The 18773-nt window shown below is 33.9% G+C and overlaps 1 protein-coding gene across 1 annotated transcript in view; it reads right to left on the bottom strand.

Annotated features, from left to right (window-relative positions):
• The window catches only part of KCNT2 (potassium sodium-activated channel subfamily T member 2), a 405225-nt gene that overhangs the window by 53805 nt on the left and 332647 nt on the right, over positions 1-18773 (bottom strand). The window contains exons 24-25 of the mRNA XM_030937154.1: positions 15426-15509; positions 13977-14105 (exon numbers count right to left, since the gene is read on the bottom strand). Coding sequence (XP_030793014.1) covers positions 13977-14105; positions 15426-15509 — 213 coding nt within the window. The remainder of the gene's footprint in view (positions 1-13976; positions 14106-15425; positions 15510-18773) is intronic.

The following is an 18773-nucleotide window of genomic DNA, read 5'->3' as shown; positions in this document are numbered from 1 at the left end:
TAATGTTTGACATTAGACTGCTGACTGCTTTCAAGTGCCAACACTCTTCCTTTCCCTTCTGCCCTATAGATGGGGAGGCTGGTAAGTCCCAGTCTATGTGTAGGACCTCATTCCAGCCCCAATGTATATTTTTTAATTATTATTAAGGACTTTAATTATTAAGGCCACCATCACTCGGTGACATTACTGACTCCATTCAATCATCAATTTGTAAATATTTTGCAGTCATAAAGTCATAAGGATTTGACAAATATGTTCTATTAAGTGCCTCTTTTGATAGCCTCTTACACTCCTAAAAGGAGATAGCTCTTTTGGCCCCCAACAAAAATGCTTCTGTTGCTGTTGCTGCCTATGCCTCCGTAACAACACAGATGCCGATTCCCACAGTTACAGGAAAAGGCTTGTAGTTTTTCTTTACCTTCAAAAGAACTCAAACTTCTCTACTTGACTACACATAGGATATTTAAACAGTTCTGCAGTCACAAACAATCCCTCTGTAAGATCTTTACTGCATCCAAGTTTCTGTGGGAAAATAGGTATGATATTACATTGATGCCATTCTCTTCCAAGGAGATTCCTTTGGCACACTCATTCAGGATGAATAAACATTCAAAAAGGAACTCACACAAAAGAATAGACCATTGCCTTATACAAACTGCAAGGTTCCCAAGTGTAGTCAAACTTCTGAGCATTACTTGATCAAAGGCTACTTCATCATTGACAGTCTCGAGAAACAATGACCTGTCAGTATCCACAACGTTAAGACAAAGCTAACATTTTAAGGCCTTTTGGGGTTCCAGATGGAAGATATTCCTCATTAACAAGTATTTACATTTTACTTAAGTCCTTTTATGCTCCTACTCACAAACTGGCCTACACTGAATGAGACCCCTTAAAACAAAAGGTTCTAGAATCTCTCCAAATTGCAGTTACAACAGGCAATCACATTGTTCGGCTCTTCTACTACCTCCTGCATCAACCATAATGGTGCTCGTGGGCTTCTGGTAGCAAAAACTTTCCTCCTTGGTTACATGCTATATACCATTAGAATGGCAACTGCTAGTTGTATACTGAGCTCTACTGAAATCAGATGCCCTGTGCTCAGGAGTCTGCACTCAGTGGCCCATTGTGCCTTTGGTTATGAAAGTATCACCCTGCAAGTCTGACATAGCCACACAAAGGAAAGGGTAAAACTTGGGCATATGGCACCTGTAGGAGGGGAATGTTTCCCCTGTCCTCAGCCCCTTGTCATATGCCATGTTACTTGAGCAAGTCACTCGTATCCTAAATCCCTTGGCAACCTAGGGAGTCCCTTGAGATTAATCAAGTGAACAGTGCATGGATGGTGGTATTGTGTTAAATGTGATGAAGCTCACTCGAGAACTGCTGCTTTTGATCCCTTAAAATGACAGACCTAACAAAGGACAGGACCCAAAGGTTAGCGGGGAGTCATTTGAGCACTAGACACCCTGGATAATAACAGTTCCCACTTGCACATTTCTACAGACTCTTGGGTCACTGTCTGTGATTTGGCCCTCTGGTCCAGCCAATGGCAGAAACAATTCCTTATCCAAGGTTGCCCTCTGCAAGGTAAAGAACTCTGGGAATCTCTTGCCTTATACATACACAAAATAATAATCAAGGTCACACGTGTCTTTACACATACACATTTAAGACCATAATGCAAGACTCATCAAAACAATTCTCACCACCTTCTATGTTCCAGACATCATTGTAAGTGACTAAGATATGAATTTCACTTTTCCAAAATACACAACACTGTGCTTTTGAACAAGGCATTTAAGATAACTTTTATCTCCCTACTAAACACAGGCTACAAGCTTCATGGAGCATTCTATTAAATGAAACAAGGCACATTTCAGTCAGCTGTCCAACAGCAGGGGTACACTGCAACGGTGTCTGACTCCATTTTTGATATTTGACTGCTGACAACTTTCAAGCTCTTATACAACCTTCTGCCCCATATTTGAGCAAGTTGATAAGAAAGCCTGAGCACTTCTTACTTTTTCCCTAGCAGGAAGTTTATGGTCCTTATGCATGAGAAATCTCACCCAAAACCCAACCTCTAATCACGATAAAGGCCAAAACAAAACTGATCTGCTCCCTCAGACCTACTTGGGAGTCCATCTTGCTCTTCTCATAAAAAACAAACAAACAAACAAACAAAAAACAAACAAAACTCATCAAACACTATTGGGGCATGTGTGGCATCCTCAGTTTTAACATCTAAACCATATTTTGGGTGAATTCTCCACACTGCCTCTGTGGAGTGGTAAAAATTCTCCTCAGAACTATATCCAGTTTATGTAGATCATCATCAGTTCTAGGTAAATAATAATAATAAAGAAATAATGCTATACATGTCTCTTCCACTTAGCACCTTATAATCTGTGAAAACAAATCAAAGGTACACAATCATAAACAATTACATAACAATTAAGGGTAAAATAATAGGTACCAAAATTAATGACAGAGGTGGTACAAATAAAATTGTGTAAAGATAGAATTAACATAAGTGTGAACAGATTTGAAAGAATGATTCTATGTTAAGAAAGATATCTGTGACTGACTTTAGTAAATATACGTTGAGCACTTGCACAAAGCACATGGGATACAGTAATAAAAACATAGGCATAGTTTAGAAGCAAGCTCCCAATTTCAAGTTTTATATCTTACTATTCTCAGTTGTGGAGCAGTAAGCAGAAGAGAAATGAGAAATTAAGAATATGGGAATATATACAAAAATTAACTATCATGGAGGCCAAGGAAGATGTATTTTTCTTGGAATGAAATGAGGTGTTGGGTATTATCAACTAGCTCTTACTACAGCTTTTTTCCTTCTAATCTATGTGCCATAAAAAATATCTATCATCATAAAGACATTGAAGAGGAGGAGAATTGAGAAAATGTTATTAGTTTATTTAGCAATGCTTATGGTGGGAGTTTCAAATACAAGTCATGCATCTTGCATTCATACAAGTATGCTACAAAGGTTACCAGTGACCCTGAGAAATAAATTTTCCAAATAACAATTTCTCATATTTAAGGTTTATGATCCTTCTCTAAAGTACTCATAATTTTTCAGGTGTGCTGTTCAGAAATTTATTTTAAATACTTAATAAAATTTCCTTAATTTTCTCATGTTTCTCCATTATATGGCTCCATTTATGTCACTACGACTATTTTTTAGTTGTTTTTCTTATGAAATCAGACTACTTCTGTTTCCTTCACTGTGCAGTAGTGGAATGTTTTTTATCTTTTCTGAAGGTATAGAATTGCTTTTCTTTTAAAAGTGAATGCAAACTTTTAAAATAATATTATTAGCACCAAAATTATTATTGCTGTAAATTTGGTAACTATGTTTTTGGATCTCAAGACATGTCTTTACCCATTTACTATTTATTTGGTATGGGCTATAGTGACCCAAGGTCTAAATCAGACTGGCCCAAATCAAGACTGATTTCATTATAATTAACTTTTCATTTATTAGAAATCTAAGGAATGGTTTCCCTAACCAAAGGGTTCATTTTATGTCTAGATGTCTAGAAATCACGAAATATAAAAACATATTTGATTTCTACACACAAACAAAATTAAGTATGTATGCTTATGTTTGTATATATTATGCATATTTATATATATTTGTAAAGAGTATTGCTAGACTGCTGAATCGCATTAGACTCTATAATTGACTTACAAACAAAATCAACAAAGAGAAAAGCATTTTATAAACACACAAATTCAACATACGCATACAGGCAGTCAAATGGTTTGCATCATCAGAATCACGGTTTCATTGCTAGCTCTATTAACTTAGCAGTGCAATTTATACTTTTTCAGAATTACCAAAATACATAGTCTAAAGCGATGATTTCAACATGCATGTGTGTGTATCTGAGTGTGTGTGTGCATGTAAGTGTAGAACCTATACACTATAAGGTAGGACAGTTACCGAAATATACAGACTAAAGCAATGGTTTCAACATGTGGGTGTGTGTTTGTGTGTGTGTGTATGCATGTATGTGTAAAACCTACACACTATAAGGTAGGCCAGAGGGGCTATCACTCTATCACCTTCAGTATATTATAGTCCAGAAGAAAAGACCTAACTATGAAGTTTTCAAAAGCCATTACAGTGATTCTAATGTGAGTACAGCACCTCCCCAACCACACACAAAACATTTTAAACACACACACAACCCCCCCCCCCCCACACACACATGCATAATTCTCTTATCCTTTGCAGCATCTAAGAACCAATGGATAAATGAGCCTGTGGAAAGAAAATTTCTATGTTACATGCAACGCTTTAATTAAAGAAAAGAATAATGTAAGAACTGGTAAATACAAATATTTGCATTCTTAAGTAAATAGTCTATCTAAAATATACTATGGATCTAAATACAACACTGCTTACAGATCATGACTTCCTTATGAAGACCTAGGGAATCTAAATCAATTTTATAATTTTCTCTTCAGTTTTCATTTTGTAGAGTAGCAGCCATTTGACAGGGAACTGTGATTAAAAGCTTAATTTACTTTCTGTGGCATTGCTAAGTAGAAGAATGATCTTTAGGCAGTTTGAGACGTTAAGTGGACAGAAAGCCATGACTATGTGGTTAAATTAAGTTAAATAAATTGGATGCATTAAATAGCCTCTTGTTAGTAAGTGTGCCAGTGAGACTCTTATTAAGTTAAATTAAGTAAATAATTAAAGTAAGAAATGCTTTCCTGGGTTTGAGAATGAATGAGATTAAGAATCAGTAGAACTAGAAAATATTAGAAAAAAATATAAAATAAGGTAAAAAGAAAGATTTAAGAGTAAAGTTTTTGTTAGCGAGAAAGTGAAACAAAATTATAGATGAGCTGAGACTTATAATATGCCTGCGAGTTTGTGGTTGTATGTTCATATGTGTGAATTAGGATACATTGAAGGTTAGTGAACACAGCTATGCTTGACTAATATTAAAGTACTTAATCACAGGAGTACTTACTTTATATATTTTATTTATAACTTTAAGTGAATTGACATGAACATTTTCTAAGGTGGTATCATGCACCCAAAAACAATGCACCAATGAGGAATGATGAAGTAAGATCTATGTTACTCTATGTGCTTTGCCACAGAATTACTTGCCTTTAACTCTGATCAACTCACTCCACACATTTCTGCCTTTTTCTACCTTGTGAAATAAGAATATATTTTTTACTTAATCTTCACTCTGCTACATATAGCCAAAGTTCAGGCACAGCTAGTAAAACAGAGGGCAAGATTTAAACTCAGATCAATGTGCTCCAAGCCCAGTGCTAATTGATCAAGCAAAATAACTGGATAAGTGACTTGTCCAGGAATGGGACAGGGGGATAGAGTAGCTTAAAATCAGCAATAAAAATTTTTATTTGAAATAGTAGGCATCAGACATACATTAGAGATTCTTCATCATGTGAATAAAGAAAAATGAACATCGATCTGGCTACACTATGCAAGATACTGAAGAGAAGAGAGATTTGGTATATTAAATCCACCAAAATTAATTAAATCGAAGAAAAGTCATGAAGTTTTTATGTCAACCCTCTGAAAAACCTTTTGTTTACTTATGCATTTTAAGTACTTACCTGGATGCATTTGGTGCCTAGTGCTACTCAAATATTTGTAATTCTGGTAGATAACAAGATGGAGAGGATCTTCCAGATAAAGATTAAGTATTTGTGTTTCATGTTAAGGAATTAGAACAGATAGAGCTACAAACCCAACTTTGCCATCTATCAACATAGATGAATTATTGAAACCACAGGAAGCAATTAACGCCCCAAGGTGATGTGTAGAAAAGACCAAAAAAACTATAAACAGCTTTTGTAAACATGTGGTTTATTTCACTTAGTGTAATCTTGTCTAGGTTCATCCATGTTGTTCTCCTTCTCTCAAAAAGTCAAATTCATGGAAAAAGAGTAGGAGGGTGGTTACCATTGGCCAGAGGATGGGGGAAATGGGAAGATGATGGTTAAAGATAACCTTCTATTATAAAGTGCATAAGTTCTGGAGACCTAAAGTACAGCATGGTAACTACAGTTAATATATCATGTGCTTGAAATTTGCTAAGAGAGATCTTAAGTAGTCTCACTATAATATTCTTAAGAATATTTACATACACCTTTGTTAAGTAAAACATTGTTAAGTAAAACTTTTGTTAAGTAAAACATTACATAAGTAATATTCTTAAGAGTATTTACATACACCTTTGTTAAGTAAAACAGCTTCTGAAATAAATCAGTCTAAAATCTATAACCTTTTATGTGTAATTAGAGAATGTACTAAGAATAACGTAAGGGTTCTCCTGTATAGTAGATGAAGGAAGCCTACTCTAAAAAGTTGAAAAGCAAAAGAAAACTAGTTTTCTAATCACTTTAAAAACCACGATAATATCTTGAAATATCTTTCATTATTAACTTTAATTAGCACAAAAATATTGAAACATAAACACTCCTTAGAATTTAATCTTTACAATGGCAAATTCCAGGAAATTTACTGGGGAAATAGAAGTACATTAATTTGAAAATAAAGCATTTATATGCATTTAAGTTTAATTGATTTATTTCATTTTAAAATCTGAGTATTGAATTCAACATTTTGTATTATTTTTCTTTAATAGCTCTGAATTAACATATTACACCATTTGAGGAAAGGGAAACAAACGGAAAATACTTACTTGTGATGGTATTTTTCGAGACTGACACACGGGAGGGAAAAAGAAACACACAAAACACAGTTTAAACAATGACTAAACAATACATACATGTAACAATCAGTAACAAGGACAAAATGTAACATATACCAACATAACAAAATCCAGTTTCATGCATATTTGTCATAGGGCTTTTGAACCAAATTAGCTGAAGAATAAGCTATTATTTTTAAATATTCAGTCTTGTTAGATTATTTTTGTCTGAAATTGTCATCCTAAGTTTGATAGAAAAAGTGGTGCTTGTAGAAGAAAATATAATAATCGGTAGTAGTTTATAAAGCTACTCTAGTCATTACAGAATACTTGATATAATTATTGACATTCAATAATCATTATTGGTGTTAATGCTTGTACTATTTTTTAATTTCAGATCTTACAGTAAGATTGATTTTTTCTCCTAAATATACATGTAATTAAGTTAGTTGACAGAAATATTCTGAGCTTTCAGATTGGCTATGGAATCTAAAATAATTGATTTCCTTAATCAATGTTTCATAGCTAAGTAGGGGTTATAAATAAAAATCATGCTGTCTTATTCTTCAAGTTTAAAGAACAATAATCTATTCATTTTTGAACAGGTGAAAGTAACATTTTCAAGTATATTATTTGATGTAATATAACTTGTAATATAACTCATTTAGCATTAGTATTATAAGTATTATAATGGTATTATCTATAATTGAAAATATACAAAATGCATAATAAACATTTGATTGTGGGTTTCTTGAAACTATTTCAGGATTCCTTATACATGACACAATGTAATAAATGTTGTTTGAGAGAATAATAGCAAAGAATGGACAGGTAGAATTTTAAAACCAATCAATCCTAAGCCTTATTAAAATAATCTTAATAAGATTTTATAATAGGTAAATTCATATCTTAATAATATATTGTAAATGCTACTTCCCATTCTAATAGTAAAGTGTTAATGATTGGCAGATGGGACAATGCTTATTCCACTACACACATTTTTGGAAGCTACAAGATTTATTCACTATAAAAGTGGCCAAAATTAAGGGTAACACATTCCACAAATTTACTGCATACACTACAAATGATGTTGGTACATTAATATGCTTTAAAAGATGTTTTTCTGGTTTCTAGTAAAATGTTCACTGGTTATAGTATACTTCAAACAAATGAGATTTTCTGCACACTGAAAACTGGAGGCAAACCTAGGTTTACCTTTTCTTAACCAAAGGACAAATATGCTTAATAATTCAGAATTGTTCAGATTTTGGAAAGTTAATACTATGTTATATGCTATATGGTAGACAATACCCCCAGTGGAACCTGGGCATCCTTTATTTTCAAAAATTAATATTTCTGCAATGAAAAGTATAAATATTCACTCTAAATGAAATAAGTAAACATTATAAAGAATCTCATGAAAATTAAGGTGAGGTTTTGCCACTAAATGACTTCAGGGAGCCTTTTTGCATTTTATAATTTTGTATTATGGATTGAGAAGGAAAATACTGATCCTTTTTGTCCACTAAGAGTAATATGTGTCCCTGTCCTTCCTGTATATATTTTTCAAACCAGGAATATCTGATGTTTGTTGAAATTCCCTGAACTAGAAACACATAGATGGTGGTAGAAGTTCTCCTGGCACGGAGGACATATGATTAATTAAGAATGGGCAGTTCCATCTCTACTCTGTTTTCCATAGGCTGGTTTTCCAGTCACTGTGTGGATCCTCACTTTATTCTCTGCTTGTGTTTGTGTAACTTCTCCTCTCACTAATCTACACCACATCAGAAAAAAATGAGATAGTATTCCAGGCTTTCTATAAATGTTACCAGTGTTGATTATCAATGTTCTTTACCAACATTTATGTTTTTAAAAATGTCAGCTAAACATTAGGCAGTGCTTCTCCCACCCCCACAGCCAAGCAGTTATATCAGAGATATAACAAATGATAACTTTTGTTTTCTCTACTCAGAATGTGGGAAGATATTAAAGACAGGCTAGAAAATGATGTGGCATGAAAACCTGCATCTGCCTTTAAAAGTTTTTTTTTTTTTTAATTTCATGAATAAACCAGAAAGCAAAGCCTGAAGTCTTTATATTATGTGTTTATCCTTATATAAGATGTTGATATTTAATAAAAGGTCTTCATAGTACAGAGTAGAACTTAGCACTTAAATGTGTATATACTAAAGAAATAATTAATGAATGGGTATGATATCACTACATTGTGCCTATATATCTATCAGTGTTTTTATTAGTTATACATGCATGGTTTGAACAGTCAGAAAATGTTATAGCTTGTTTACAAAAATAGCAGCTTATAGTATAATCTCTCTTAATTCCCTCTCATAAGACCCATCTACTTTTGCCTCTTAGTTGGATATGTTGTTCTTTCTCTCTCTGTTTCTATAGAATATGCCTGACTATTATTTCATGCTTTTTTCACTTTCTGCTTTTATCTATTGACTTCTCACTCTGCAAGGAGAGTCATTAACAATCTTTTCCATATAATCCACTACGTTTGCCCTCATCATCTCAAAATAGTTTAACACAATTTTTATTGGATCAAAATTCAGGACATACTATGATTAAGTATACTTTACAGATGAGATATATAGGTATGTGGTTAGTATTCATTTCCTGTACACATTCTTTATTGTTGATAATGGTGTTATATTCTTCAAGTCAATAATCGCTTTATTGTATTAATTGCTTTGATATGTACTTAGATATATGCAATAATTTATCCTGAACTCTTTGGCTACTGTCTAATATTAATTCAAAACATTGAGATGCATCAGGAAGTCTATAGATTTAATCTTCCTAAAGAATTCTCTCTGAAGCCTTCTGACCTGCTCTAGGTCTCCCTTTGTGCCTGGGGGTCTTTTCATCACCATCCTGTTGATCCCCTTTACTTCATTATTGTCACTGGTTTCCATAAAACATCTGGTTTCCTGAAGATCATTATTTTTCTCTCATTTTACTTATTCATTTTGGTGGTAGTAGTTTCCTTAGAGAGCAGACATGGGAAGGATATTTTTGGAGAATACATATAATTGACATCTGATTTATTCAACTCCTACACAAGTTTGCTTTGACTGGATAAAAAATTCTAATTTGAAAATAATACTCTTTTAAAATCTTGAGAGAATTGTTCCATTTTCTTCTGGTTTGTGGTATTGCTGTTGAGAAAACCCAAATAGGACCTTGCATGTGACCTATCCTATGGTCTCCTGCTCATCTCTCTGAAAGATTTTAGGATCCTCTCCTTACCTTCAGTGTTTTGAAAGGTGATGATGTGATTCACTGTTTAACTCACTGTTGTGGACACATAGTAACCCTTACCATTTGGAAACTAACACACTACTGATTTTTCTAGAATTATTATAGTAATATTTCTTCAATTTGTGTGCATTTCCTCTTCCTTGAAATCTTATGATTAAAATCTTAGAACTTCTAGATTAGTTCTCTAAATTTATCTCTTCTTTACTCTTTGCCCATGTTTTGAATGCTTGCTCTAGTTTATTAATAACTTCCTGAACTTCGTATTATAAGCTTTTTCACTTCTGTTGGGAATGTTTAGTTGTCTTCTTAGAGTAAATGACTAATAATGTATCTGAAAGCTCTAGGTGAGATTCTTTTTATTGCTGCATTTCATGGTGATCTGGCTAGATTACTAAACTTAAAGAACCTCCCCCATCTGTATTTTTAGGCCCTTCCACTTGGATTGGTCAGTTTTTCTAGGAGAGAGTCTTCCAATTTGCTGAAGTGTAAAGTGTACAGAATATATCTTTTAACTTAGCATTCAGAATTCAGTGTGATACTTCTAGCCCTCAAATCTTTCCGGGGTCCACAGGCCACAGACCACTTCCATAGACTAAACCTTTAATATATGTTCATTTAGGAGAGAGTGACAGAAGCAAAGATTTCTGAACTGTTGAGGAAAATCGAGATCTGACAGAAAACTAAGCAAAAATATAGACTCTCCGATAGTAATTACTGAATGAAGTTTCTACTTCCTGAAATCTAGTGTCTTTCTTTAAATTCAAGTAAGAGAACAGGGCCATTTTGAATACTGATGGTTATTGAAATTTCAAAACTTTGTTTTCGAATCATCTGGTATTTGAGAGACATGTTGAATTGTCAGAGTCAATTTTATTTTGTTAGATCCACTAAGCTCTTTTTCTGTGTTTTTATATAATCTGAAAAAAAATAATGTTTTCTTCTTTAAATACAAAAAAATCTCAATGTCTTTATTGGGTTAAGATTTAATTGATGCTCCTTTCTACTTTTTTTTTTAAAGATTAATGTAAGAGATATGCACTTTAATGGTACTTTTTCATCTTGCAAAAGTACATCTTGCAAAAATAGATATTACTCATCATGTATCTAAAATCTCCAAATTCAGGAAGCAAATAATATACTCATTCTTTTAACAAATGACCAAGAAAAACAAATCTTTTGCAAGATGAATTTTATCCTTTCATGTATCAGACCATAATTACCATAGAGATCAACATATCACTATTTTTTACCTTATTTACCAGGAAATTAAAAATAGAAGTCAGGCTCAACTATAGCACTCAGGGTATGCTAGTAGAGTAACATTAATTTTTCTGTTCCTATTAAAATATTTTTTTGTAAAAAGTCCTTAATGTTTCTATTGTTTATCTTTGTTAGTTGCCTCAATTCTTTCTACAATAGGCAGAATTTAATTTAATAAAAATATGAGTGCTAGAAGATGGATTGAATTCAGTACAGAAAAACAAGTGGTATTATTTTTATTTAAAAACAGTGTCCTTTTATCATCCCAATGATATATATTTTTAATATAATCTAGATATTTGAGAAATTACAAGCATTTTAATGAGATGATCTTTACTTGGTATGGGCAGAGTTGACTAAATGTAGTTAAATACTCCTTGATGACAATTCAAATACCCAGTTATCCTTTTCCTATCTGCAATGCCAACAGCACAAAAAGTCTTTTCATAATATATGGACATTATTATAATACATAATACTGACATGGACATGGAGTTGACCAAGGCCAGAAATTTACTGCATTGCAATTCCCAAAGCATATATGTGAGATTAAAAAAAAAAAAAAAAAAAAAAAAAACATGGCAACACTCTACTGTATGAAAATCTTCTTTGTACTTGCTATGGTCAAATAAGAAATTATTTGTATAGACTGAATATTTGTTCTCCATCACCACACAATGCATATGTGAAAACCTAATCCTCAGTGTTGATGATATTTGAAGGTGGGGCTTTGGGAAGGTGATTAGATCATGACAGAGCCTTATAAAAGAAGACTCAGAGAGATCCCCTTCCCTTTCCACCAGGTGAGAATTCAGTGAGAAGATGGCCATCTGAGAACCAGGAAACAGGTCCTCACCAGACATGTAACCAACATGTAATCAAGTCCCCTGATCTTGGACTTCCCAGCCTTCAAAACTCTGAGAGTTAAATTTCCGTTGTTTACAAGCCACCCAGTCCATGGTTTTTTGTTATAACAGCCTGAATAGATCATGATCGTGCTTAACTGCTTGGCTATGAAAGCACTTGATCTTCTCTTAATCTTTAATTACATAATATTGTTTTGAATCCAGTATTCTTAAAATTTTAGGCCTATCTAGACAAACATCTTACATATTTAACTGTCTGGTTTGTTTTTCCAGTCAATCATTCCTAGTTTTGTCTTGATTCATCTCATTCTTTGCCATGTGAACAACAACCACCACAGGAAAAGAAAAACTCAGACTCAGCAGGAGAGATGGCAGCAAAACTTCATTTAAAAAAAATTATTATTATTAATATTTGAGACGAAGTCTCGCTCTGTCACTCAGGCTGGAGTGCAGTGGCACGATCTTGGCTCACGGCAACCTCTGCCTCCCAGGTTCAAACAATTCTTCTGCCTCAGCCTCTTGAGTAGCTGGGACTACAGGTGCGCACCACCACATCTGACTTATTTTTGTATTTTTTTTAGTAGATATGCGGTTTCATCATATTGGCCAGGCTGATCTCGAACTCCTGACCTTGTGATCCACCTGCCTAGGCCTCCGAAGGTGCTGGGATTACAGGCGTGAGCCACTGTACCTGGCCACAAAGCTCCATTTAACACTCCTGAAGGAAGCTACAGTAAAACCACCAAGAAGCACCTGAGAAAAACTAACCTATTTTCTGCTGGTAACTTACATAAGTGTCAAACTATGAATTTTAACAGCAACAACGAGAATCTACCCCATTATCCTTATGCTTTCTATAAAGTTCTTTTCTATAGGGATTGGTTAATTTTGTCACGAGGTGGTTTAATGATCATATAAATTACTGAAATGCATGTGTCTGAAATGAGCCACATAGTTGAGGTAATTTTGTATCAGACCAAAAAAGAAATGGCTAACCAAAATTTCTTTTTAATTTGTAATAACTTTGGAGTGTCTGAAGAAAAAAAATTGTCGAGAATACAAACCATAATTTACGTTAAATAATTTTATAGATATTGATAGAATGATGCGTTCATCCAAAATCTTTATTTCAGAAAAGAGTCTAACCTAAAAGGTGATATTATACTAAGGCTATAAAAACTACTTTGAACAACATGAACCACATGAAGTGACCAAATCAAAATGCAAATATGTTTTCTGCTTCATGAACTTATCAGAGATTCTCCTTCCATACTAGCAGGATCAAGTTTGCTGTTAAATTTACTGAGATTTACTTTGGGAAGATCTGACACTACTCTTAGAGTTTTATTTTGGCTTTAGAGTGGTCATCCATCTACAGATTGAGAAATGAGAATTTTAACACTTACTAAATTATCTTTGTTTTGCTTCCTTCAAAATGATAATATATGCAGTAGGGGCATATATTAGAAATCCAGATTGCTTGCCCTGAGAACTTTTCTTATTTGTCAGAACCTCAAGGTTATTTATAGTTAATTTGCTTCCTGATAATCTTCCGGAAACAGCTAATCCTAGATCTACAAAAGTCATCTAAAGCCCAACATCTATAGACTTAGAACAGCCGCTTAGCAAACAGTATTTTTTGGAATACTGATATAGAGTAAAACAAATAGTTGAAAAAAATTTGCTTCTGAGATTTAACACTACGTATTCAGGTAGCATTCTTTTTCACTTTCATTGCATTTTTTAGAAATCAGTTTATAAGCTTATGAATGATTGCACTCATCAGATTAAACATCAAAACAAGAATATATTGTTATGTCCAAACCTCAGATGTAGTAAGTTTCTGAGACTCAGTCCTGTAGATTCCAATGGGAACATCTCCAGTAGAAGAACACAACTTCTGATAAAGTCTGGCGTAAGTTCTGATCCATAAGTCATCCGCAGTGATTTTCATCTATAATACGCACAAATTATTTACATATTAAATGTGTCAGAAATAGAAACCTAGTGGTACCTTTTCACTTCTTTCTTTATTTATTTTTATAGGGGGCAAGGTCTCACTCTGTCACCCAGGCTATAACGCAACGGTGCAATCATGGCTCACTGCAGCCGCAACCAACATCCCTGGCTCAAGCGTTTTTCACTTCTTAAAGGCAGAAATTGTTAGTATTTGGAAATCTCCAAGTAATATTTCATGCTTATCCATGTATTAAATTTATTTATTATGCATCACCAAACTTAAGAAATCCAAGTACTCAATTTCGGGCAGTATGACATTATATTAGTTTGATATCAGTAGGCAATAGAGCACTGGTAATTGACTGGGAAATGTAAAGCATATGGAAACTATTCTGCATGCTGCAATAACTGGAGGCTGCCACTGGTATTTAATGTACAGGGTCTGCTGATGTTACCAAATGTAAAGTGCAAAAGACACTCTAGTACCATAATGACTTGTTCCACCCAATGTTCTAATAATGCCCATATTGAGAAAGATGAATAGTAGAATAAGCATAGTGATAGAAGACAGGAAACAAAAATTGTAGCCCCCCTTTTCTTCTTGTAAATCTGAACTGTTACCAAATCATTTCATTCAGTATACTTGGACAAAGTATACTTATCTATAAAACAAAGGAGTTAAACAGCATGATCACCATTTTCCTGGACAGTATAGTATCCCATGGCAGTCTCAAATTGCCAGTTAATAAAAAAAATTCATTCAACTTTTTTTTTTTTTTTTGAGACAGTCTTGCTCTGTTGCCCAGGCTGGAATGCAGTGAAGCCATCTCGGCTCACTGAAAGCTCCACCCCCGCCAGGTTCACGTCATTCTCAGCCTCCCGAGTAGCTGGGACTACAGGTGCCCACCACCACACCCAGCTAATTTTTTGTATTTTTGGTAGAGACGGGGTTTCACCGTGTTAGTCAAGATGGTCTCCATCTCCTGACCTTGTGATCCGCCTGCCTCAGCCTCCCAAAGTGCTGGGATTACAGGCATGAGCCACCTCAACCAGCCAAATTCATTCAACATTTTACACAAAATGACGATTTATTATGATTACTAAGTAAAAATAATATGTAAATTTGTACATATTGTACATATTGTACATAAATCCTGAAATTTGTAAAGGAATTTAAAAAATTCAAATGCAACTCTGGATTCATTCACAATACAAAAAATAACATATGACATGGAAGAATTAACAAAGTACATGGTAGATAGATTTCAAAACCTTCTATCATAACAATCTTCTATTACAGAGATTATTAACTTACAGAACAAAGAAACCCAGATCCTGGTGTAGTGTCCAGTCCCAACAGAAGTCTCGTGATAGAAATCATATAATCCTTCACAAATGACTGCAATATAAACAAACGAACAATATATAAATGTATATTTATATATAATGTGTATGATATGTGTAGAACAGCTAGAAGTGTGAACATCTTCTAAAAGATTATTTCTCATATCACATTATTAACCTTCCATACAAAAGTAAATTTAATCTATCTTGTTTGTATCCTAGATAGACATGTATAGTCAAGCTGTTCATAAGGAAACATAGGAAATCATTTTTATCTAGAAATATCTAACTATACATATATTTTATGTGTGTTATTAGGCATGATAAAAACATTTTTAGAATTTTTAAAGCAAAAACTCCAAACGAAATGGTGACTATCATAAAAACTTGGAACAATTAAAATAAATTTTCAATGAAAAATTTCAGTCTTTTTTTTAGAATTAAACTCTAAGCTAGTGAAGTAAATTTCTAAACTATATTTATTATTTATTATTGCATATTCTCCTTCCACATTCATGATAGGGCCTTTTATTTGTTTGTTTATTTATTTATTTATTTATTTATTTATTTATTTGAGATAGTGTCTTGCCATGTCATCCAGGCTGGAGTGCAGTGGCATGATCTCGGCTCACTGCAGCCTCCACTTCCCAGGTTCAAGTGATTCTCCTGTCTCAATCTCCCAGGTAGCTGAGACGACAGGCATGTGCCATGGAGCCTGGCTGATTTTTGTATTTTTAGTAGAGACAAGATTTCCCATATTGGCCAGGCTGGTCTAGAACTCCCGACCTCAATGATAGCCTGCCTTGGCCACCCCAAAATGCTGAGATTACTGGCGTGAGCCAACACACCAGGACTAAAATTGAGTCTTTAAAAAATAAAGGCTGTAGCTCACGCCTGTAATCTCAGTACTTTGGGAGGCCGAGGCAGGTGGATCACAAGGTCAGGAGATTGAGACCACCCTGGCTAACATGGTGAAACCTCGTCTCCACTAAAAATACAAAAAATTAGCTGGGCGTGGTGACAGGCGCCTGTAGTCCCAGCTACTCGGGAGGCTGAGGCATGAGAATGGCGTGAACCGGGTAGGCAGAGCTTGCAGTGAGCCAAGATCGTGCCATTGCACTCCAGTCTGGGTGACAGAGCGAGACTCTGTCTCAAAAAAACAAACAAAAAAATAAATAAATAAAATGAAATACATAAATAGAATCATCACATTTCCCTGGGGTGACAGTGCATCTCTTATACTATTGGAAAGTTTGAAAACTAGAATAGTCTTTACAGACACGGACCATTTTGTTAGTAAGCAATTAAAGAAAATGTGACTGAAAATAATTTCCAATCGTTCAAGAACCATTGACAATAGATCAAAAGTCCCACTGAAGAGAAATGATGCTCTGGATTTTACTAATTCAGAAGTCCTCTACTTAAGTGTTTTTCAAAAAAGTCACAAAATAGTTATGAATTATGCCAGCAATTTTTTAAAAAAATGAAATAGAGTATATTCAGTAAGATAGAAAATAGTACAGCAAATTACAAGCAGAAAGGGTAAGTGTTGTTCAGTTATACCTACATACATACATACATACATACATACAGACACATACACAAATGCCGGTATGTATTGAAATGCAAAATATGTTTACTGTGTTAAAATTTAAGACTTTAGGCTGAGCACCGTGGCTCACGCCTGTAATCTCAGCACTTTGGGAGGCCAAGGTTGGCGGATCACCTGAGGTCAGGGGTTCAAGACCAGCCTGACCAACATGGTGAAATTCGTCTCTATTAAAAATACAAAAATTAGCCAGATGTGATGGTGCATGCCTGTAATGTCAGCTATTTGGGAGCCTGAGGCAAGAGTATTGTTTGAACATGGGAGGTGGAGGTTGCAGTGAGCCGAGATCGCACCACTGCCCTCCAGACAGGACGACAGACTGGACTCTGTTAAAAAAAAAAAAAAAAATATATATATATATATATATATGTATATTTATATATATAGTTAGTTATATATATAGTTATATATAGTTATTTTATATATATATAGTTTTTTATATATATATAGTTCTAGTTCACTCTTTCTTTAGAAGTTTCAGAAAGTCATGCAATTTCCTGTATCTCTATTTATAACATAAACGTGAGGCAAAAATAAAAAGAAAGAAAAAACTACTGCTTTCCATTTCTATAGAACAGTTTTTAGAACAGTTTTTCTTCTATTTAGCTTATTCATTAGATTTCGTTACAAGATTTTATTTAAACAGAGGATACTGTGGCTAAAAAAATCTTAAAACTACTGGTACATAATTGCACCCAAGCATTTGGCTCCTATTGATATAAAATCTTTAGTTTCAACACTGCTCTTCAAATAAACCATCCCCTGAAATTTAATCTCTTTGAGAGATCAGAAGTATGTGTGTGTGGTAACAGTGTTTGGAGTGGGGGGCCGGCCTCCTGTAGTACCCAGATAATATGTCTGGAAACTTTAGGGATAATAGGGGTGTATTTGTTCTACTTTGCTGTGCTTGCTCCAGCACTCATCTAACATGAGCAGATGGTTCCTGACATTGCTAGAGGCATACTCACAGGCAAAATTAGCTCAAAGGTCTGCAGAAAAGCTTTAACTCTCTTTGGATTAGTTTGTTCAGTCAAGCAATTATAGAAGACAGTACATAAATAAGCAAAAAGAATAGGTACAATAAAATGCTGAAATGCTTAATTTGAGATTAATGTTATCAAATAATTTAAAACTCTACGAATATATCTTTCTTCTTAATGGAAATATTTAGAGATTGATTACTTGAATCAGAGAAAATGAAATAGTACTGCTGTTCAGTTTCTGGCAGAGACAAAAAAGATGGTATTAGTATGAACAAACATCTCTGCAAACCTCTTAGCTATGATAAAACAAAAGTTAACTTGGCATTCAGGAACAAACTCAATCGTTTTTAGTTGTAGTCTTTTCATATTTTTCTAAAATAGGCAAGAATCAGTGGATTCTTAAAATGTCCTTAGTTTATCAGTTTATTGACATCAATTTGGTATTTTATTTCAAACCTGAAAAAAATGTATACCATAAGGAATGCTGTTTGTCTTAAGTCGGTAATTATCTATGACTTTTTTAAATCCAGTAACATGCTTGGAGTAACATGCAAAATGTACTAAAATGTATTACATATATTAAAATTGCAGAACACCAGCACAAAAGAATGCCTGAAATAATTTCCATAGGTCACTTTAAAAAATAATATTTTTTCTTACAAAATGTTTCATAGGAGCATATATGTCAATTATGTACATGAAATAAAATACTGAATTACTTCTGGTG

This window comes from Rhinopithecus roxellana, chromosome 8, assembly GCF_007565055.1.
Source record: "Rhinopithecus roxellana isolate Shanxi Qingling chromosome 8, ASM756505v1, whole genome shotgun sequence".
In the NCBI taxonomy this organism is placed as follows: Eukaryota; Metazoa; Chordata; class Mammalia; order Primates; family Cercopithecidae; genus Rhinopithecus; species Rhinopithecus roxellana.
This window is presented reverse-complemented; position numbering and strand designations above follow the sequence as displayed.